General features: G+C 45.6%; 1 protein-coding gene across 1 annotated transcript; it reads left to right on the forward strand.

Annotated features, from left to right (window-relative positions):
• The first annotated feature begins 3,281 nt into the window (after positions 1-3,281).
• On the forward strand, positions 3,282-4,955 carry LOC124670770 (cytochrome P450 709B2-like). Its single transcript, XM_047207249.1, has 2 exons — positions 3,282-4,424; positions 4,524-4,955. Exons 1-2 carry the CDS (start codon positions 3,282-3,284, stop codon positions 4,953-4,955), a joined length of 1,575 nt encoding a protein of 524 aa, XP_047063205.1.
• Positions 4,956-7,081: the final 2,126 nt, after the last annotated feature.

The following is a 7,081-nucleotide window of genomic DNA, read 5'->3' on the forward strand; positions in this document are numbered from 1 at the left end:
AATGCACGAATATGACATAAAGTGTGCATAAAACATGTAGGTATCATCAATAATATGGCATGAAACATAAGAAATTATCGATACGTCGGAGGCGTATCATCGCCAAAATATTCGAAATGAATTTAGATTTTTAGGTTGGTAGTTATTCATATGGGACTTGCTAATCCTCAGGCGACTGAGAATTTGTGAAGTCTCAGTCGACCTGCCGGACCGTTCGATTGCTTCCAAGATTGAGCTTGGCTGAGCGGGACTTAAAAGGAACAAGGCCTTCTGACCGCTCAGCGGACCATGCACAACCACCATGATAGCTAATGCTTCTTGTTTGATTTTCGAGTGCGTTCAATCAAACAGTTTATCTATTGCCATTTTCATGTTTTCTTTTATTTTTTGTATTCTTTATTTATTTTTCAGTCTATTATATGTATAATATTGTTCTTGTTTTGTAACAATATTTTTTTGATACATCTGAGTTTAGTTCAACTTGTATGTTTTTATCATCCTCATTATTTTTGACACAAGTTGCACTTTTTCTCAAGAAATGTGCAATTAGCAACTGTTTTCCGAAACAAGTTGCACTTTTATAAAAAAGGTTTCAAGTAGCAAGATGGTTTTTGATACGGGTTGCACTTTTCTCAAGATATGTGCAACTCTATTTGTTTTCGATACAAGTTGCACTATTCTCAAGAAATGTGCAACTCCAAACAGTTCCCGATACAAGTAAATTTAAGTTGCAACTATATTAGCTTTTGATACGAGTTGCAGTTTTTATAAGAAATGTGCAACTCCAATTGGTTTCCGTTATGTTGGACTTTTCTTGAGAAAGGTGCAACCGGTCTTGAACTAGTTGCACTTTTATCAAGAAAGATGAAAGCAGCAAAGGATTTTTCATACCAATTACACTTTTTATCAAGATATGTGCAACTTCAACCGGTTCCCGCTATGAGTTGCACTTTTCTCCAGAAACATGCCACTGGTCTTGAATTAGTCCCACATTTATCAAGAAATATGCAGGTAGTAGTGTTTTCATACGAGTTGCGCTTTTCATCAAGATATGTGCAACTACAACCAGCTTTTGCTATGAGTTGCATTTTTCTCGAAAAACGTGCAACCCGTCTTGAACTAGTTCCACTTTTATCAAAAAAAAAAAATTGCAAGTAGCAACATGGTTTTGATATGAGTTACACTTTTTATCAACATATGTGCAACTCCAACCGGTTTCGCTGTGAGTTACACTTTTCTCGGGAAACGTGCAACTGATTTTAAACTACTTGCACTTTTATCAAGAAATATGTAAAGTAGCAACATGGTTTTAATACGAGTTGCACTTATTTATCAAGACATGCACAACTCTAAATAGTTTCCGACATGAGTTACACTTTTCAAGCAATTAGTAAACGTTTACTAAACAAGTTGTACATTTCTCAAGTAATGTGCAACTCCGACCGAGTTTTTCCTATGAGTTGCACATTTCTCCACGCAACCGATTTTAAAGAAATTTTCTCTTTTCCAAACTCACACGTACAAGCTAAGCATAATTTTTTTTTTAAGAGAAACAACCTAAGTACAGTTTCATTTCACTTCGCTAATGATTGACAGTGTGGACGTACTCTTCAAGGACCGTGTCAGCCGAGTACTGTGTGCGCTACAACAAATCGGTAGGAAGGGAAATAAAAACATGACAAACAACATAACCAGCCCAGTGGCTAGATGCTACACGGTGGACACAAACTGATCGACTGAGACATAACCAAAAATCAGTCGCCTGAGACGCAGCCACTCCCGATATTTACTGTTGATAAATATCAGGACACCGGGCTGATAGCTTCTAAACTAAAAAAGATTCGCTAAAATGTTTAAAATAAAATTAACTTTGGGGTTGATAATTTTATACATTTTACCATTGATCACTCAAGTACGGAGGGTTGATTATTCAAAACAGAGAGGGTTGATAACTTTTAGTCCAATTTTTTTTTCTCGAAACATATCAACATGGGTGCTAGTTTTGAAGATCTCGTCGAGACGGATTTATTGGTGAAAGCGAATCTTAATTTAGAGTTGTCGTTTGAAAGTTAAAACATTTTGAATTTTCAAATTTGGAAAAGATTCCGCTGACATCAGCAGATTCGTTTATTTTTTGATGCATGGAGAACTTTCCCTCAATAGCCTGCACCAAAAGTTGATAATTTTATATATTTACCGTTGATCACTTAAGTACGGAGGGTTGATTATTCAAATAGAAATGGTTGATAATTTTTAGTCCGAAAAAAAGTTTTCTCGAAACATATCAACATGGGTGCTAGTTTTGAAGATCTCGTCGAGACGAATTTATTGGTGAAAGCGAATCTTAATTTGGAGTTGTCGTTTGAAAGTTAAAACGTTTTGAATTTTCAAATTTGGAAAAGATTCCGCTGACATCAGCAGATTCGTCTATTTGTGCTTGTATGCAGAACTTTCCCTTATTACCCTGCACCAGGTTGATAATTTTATACATTTACCGTTGATCATTCAAGTACGAACGGGTTGATTATTCAAATAGAGAGGCTTGATAACTTTTAGTCAGAAAAAAAGTTTGTCGAAACATATTAACATGGGTGCTAGTTTTGAAGATCTCGTCGAGATGAATTTATTGGTGAAAGCGAATCTTAAATCGGAGTTGTTGTTTAAAAGTTAAAACGTTTTAAATTTTCAAATTTGTTCCTTTTTACATGCATACAAACGTACGGCAAGGGAAAACGCGTTTACTTCTAATCATGTCGGAAACCGATCGCTCGCTTAACTCCTGGCGATCGAGCGCCAACTAGGGCAGCCCGATAATATAGTACCTTTTGTCACGGAGGGAGATATACAATGTGACGCGCGCTTTGGCGACGTATGGTGCGAAATCAGGCGATGGGTCTCGAGCTGTATGGCCGGACGATGTCCCGCCAGCGATTATGCTGCTCACCAGTTAATGGAAAGGTGCTTTCCACCTAAAAGGAACTAACATGATCGATGATCTCATGGAACCATGAAAAGACCCTACCAAGCAGCACCTGTTCGTCAGCAAAAACAGAATCCTGGGAATGATCCCCTGGTAAAGGGACAAACATGTCGCCTTGCACATAGCAATCGGTTCGTCATCGGCGACAACCTTGTTCCGTGCCTCTGAGATATCGCCGGCCGGTGCCCAAACCTACAAATGCAAGCCCCCAAAACACATGTTCCGACTGATCATAATCGTATATATTAGGTGTAGGCATTGCTGCAATCACTAGCCTATCAAGCATCTTCAATTGCAACCTATGGCGTCTGGTGCAGTGTTGGGCCTGGTCGCTCTGGTCGTGGTGGTCGCAACCTGGCTGTGGACAGCAGCGATGCACCACCTGGTGTGGCGTCCCTACGCCGTCGCGAAATCCTTCCGCCGGCAGGGCATCCGCGGGCCGGCGTACCGGTTTTTCGTCGGCAACAACGAGGAGTCCAAGGCCATGCGTGTGGCGACGGCCAACGACGTGCTGAACATCCGTTCTCACGACATCATCCCGCGCGTGCTGCCGCAGTACCAGGCCTGGACGGCGTCGTACGGCAAGGTGTTCCTGTCGTGGACGGGGTACACGCCGGCGCTCTGCGTCGGCGACTACGACATGGTGAAGCAGATCCTGTCCAACAAGTCTGGCCTGTACAACAAGCCGGACCCGGGGCCGAACATCCTGGCACTGCTGGGCAAAGGCCTCGTCTTCGCTGACGGCGACCTCTGGACGCGCCACCGCCACGTCGTGCACCCGGCCTTCACCATGGACAAGCTCAAGATGATGGCCAAAACGATGGCGGAGTGTGCTGGCAAAGTTGTCGGGGCCTGGGAGGCGCGCGCAGCTGCGGCTAGCGGTGGTGTCGCGCGGGTGGAGAACATCGGGCAGCAGTTCGTGGAGCTGACCGCCGACGTGATCTCGCACACGGCGTTCGGGAGCAGCTACAGGGAGGGAAAGGAGGTGTTCGTGGCGCAAGGGGAGCTGCAGTACATCGCATTCACCAGCATCAACAAGGTCCGCGTCCCGGGCCTCCAGTACCTCCCCACCAAGACCAACGTGCGGCGCTGGCAGCTGACAAAAAAGGTGCGCGGCACTCTCATGGCGATCATCCGCGACCGGCAGGCCGCTGCCAAGGACGCCAGGGGATACGGAAACGACCTTCTCGGCCTGATGCTCGAGGCCAACGCGCTGGCTGACGCCGGCGAGCAGAGGGCGGCCATGAGCATGGACGAGATCATCGACGAGTGCAAGACTTTCTTCTTCGCCGGGCACGACACTACCTCGCACCTCCTCACCTGGGCCGTCTTCCTCCTCGGCACGCATCCCGAGTGGCAGCAAAAGCTCAGGGAGGAGGTCCTCCGGGAGTGCGGCGGCACGAAGGCGCCCATACATGGCGACGCCCTCAACAAGCTCAAAATCGTAAGCACCTGCCTCTCCTATCATTCTGATCCAGCTACCGTGCTCCATGAAAAACGAGGTCGACTCACTTCACTTGTGAACTGTAATCGGTGATGGCAGGCGACGATGGTGCTGTACGAGACGTTGAGGCTGTACGGCGCGGTGACCATAATAGCGAGGAAGGCGGTGGCAGACACAGAGCTCGGCGGCGTGAAGATCCCCAAGGGCACCATGACAATGATACCGATTGCGATGATGCACCGCGACGAGGAGGTGTGGGGCGCGGACGCCGGCACGTTCAACCCAGACCGGTTCCGGAACGGCGTGGGTAGGGCGGCCAAGCACCCGAGCGCGATGCTGGGCTTCTCCGTCGGTCCGCGGTCGTGCATCGGCCAGGACTTCGCGATGCTGGAGGCCAAGGCCACGCTCGCCCTGATCGTACGGCAGTTCGAGTTCGAGGTCGCGCCGGAGTATGTGCACGCGCCGGCCGACTTCCTGACGCTGCAGCCCAAGTGCGGGCTCCCAATCCTACTCAAGCTCTTACATCAGTAAAACACTAAAACAGACGAGTTTTGAACTGCTACTCCTAGTAGGAGTACAAGATACATACCAGTAAGTGATATGCTCACAGGTGGTTTTGTATCTTGGAAAGTAATTTGGCAAATAGTTGCTTGTGCATCCCATATTTTATCACTTTGATTTCACAAAGGGAAATGCTGGACATCCCCCGGGGATCAAATTCTAGATCCCCGGTCCCCGGCCGTTTGATCCGGTGATTTCAGTTGTTTTTGGCTGTCCGATCAGATCTTCGACCCTCCTCTCTCGCTTTTGTTTCCATAACGTACCAACCTAGCAAAAAATGTTTTGTTTGTAACAAAATCTGTACCGAGCAAAATATCACAAAATCATACTTTTGCTTCCATAAAAACACAAATGCAGCAAAACTAACCGCGTTTGTAGCAAAAAATGGCTCACCCACGAAATAAAACAAAACATAGAACTCGACGGTGAACTCACAAAAATGACCATGTTAAAAACATCACCGACGACCTCGTTGGAGAAAAAAAGTGTGTTACTGTAGCAAAACCGGCTTCGTCAGACGCTTGTCGGAGATATCGTAGCAATAATTTTGTACCATCGTAGCAAAATCACATATTTATTGTAGCAAAAATAATATAAGTATGTAGCAAATCAGCAAAAATTCCTGAAAGCGTGGTCTCGCTTGTAGCAACACCAAACACTATTTCTAGAACCCCGACTACAGTTTGCAACATCGTCGTCTGCCGTTTGTACCACCTCTTCTAGAGATGGTAGCAACATTGTCAACCGATCTAACACCGCCGTTAGCTTATAGTAGCACCATCGTCGATCTATAGTAGCACCACTACTGTTCGTATGTAGGATCATGAAAGAAAAAGAAAAATGGAGCTCGTTGTGGATTGGTGGATGGCACAGGAGAAGACCAAGGGCGCTGCACCGGCGTACATGGAGGGCGGGCTGGGGTGGCCTCCAACTCGGGCCTGCATTAGGGCCCTTTGTTGGTGCTGAGCTTGCCAAAGTAGGTGAGCGGATGAGGGGCATCCTGACAAGGTATTAACTTGTCAATGCCTACGGATTGTAGACTAGGGTTTAGTTAGATGTAGAGGGCAAGTAGATCTCGAAGGTTTCAGCCGAAAAGTACTCGACGAATATGAAAACTAGGGTTTGAGAAACAATGATTCGATGCTTTCTTTGTCCCTCGACTCCCCCTTATATAGGATGCGGAGCCGAGGGATTCGTATTGTACAAGTTACAAAGTCCGGGAAGATTTCTAACTCCTCCCGCAAGATTACAAATAATGCTTCCTATTACAACTCTAGCTTTCCTTAATAATATCTTGGGCTTCCGAGTCTCCTTACTCTTCGGGTAGTGGGCCTTTAGTAAACCCCGGGTACTATCTTCGGCAGGCCCATTGGGGATGCCTATGTCAGTAGCCCCCGAGATTTTGCTTGAATCGTAGAGTCAGGGAAAATCTCCACTGTTTATTTTACTCGACAATTTAAAACTTTTCTATATTCATTCACATAAATTTCTATATTGTACAGGGATAATGGTAATTGGGGCTAGTTCATCTGACGGATCAGGTACTAGTTAGCTGCTCTAGTGGCAATCCGCAAAAACCTACTTCAAAATCACGTCCCCGGACATGATCTTGGGATACTGGTGTAAACTTCGACAGGTGCCGCTTAAGGTCTTACCATTCTGTCGAGTCCCAGTCATATTTATCGGGTACCTAACGCGTCCGTTAGGATTTTTCTTCGTATCTGTTGATACGGATAAAAGTAGCAAACCGACGTCGGAGACGGCGCCACGCCTCACAGAACGGATCTGGGGTCTTACCTTCGCAAAGTTTTGCGGCATTCAGAAATTGATCGCAACTTTGGCGTTCTGAGAATATATTGTCGAGTGCTTATTCAGCTGTTGGAATGGCACATTTTATTGAGTCAAAGATGACTTATATTGCTCTCCTGATGGGAGTATATGCAGAGTTATTTATAACTCGAAATATACTCTCTTGCTCTTCTATCGTTCTTCTTTTCATTCTTTCTTTCTTTTTTATAATTTCATCGGGCATGCGAACAGCGTTCCCGATGGGAGTAGCCCCCGAGGCTACATCCAAGAACTTGTGCTTGGTTGTA

Source organism: Lolium rigidum, chromosome 1, assembly GCF_022539505.1.
Source record: "Lolium rigidum isolate FL_2022 chromosome 1, APGP_CSIRO_Lrig_0.1, whole genome shotgun sequence".
NCBI classification, from domain to species: domain Eukaryota; kingdom Viridiplantae; phylum Streptophyta; class Magnoliopsida; order Poales; family Poaceae; genus Lolium; species Lolium rigidum.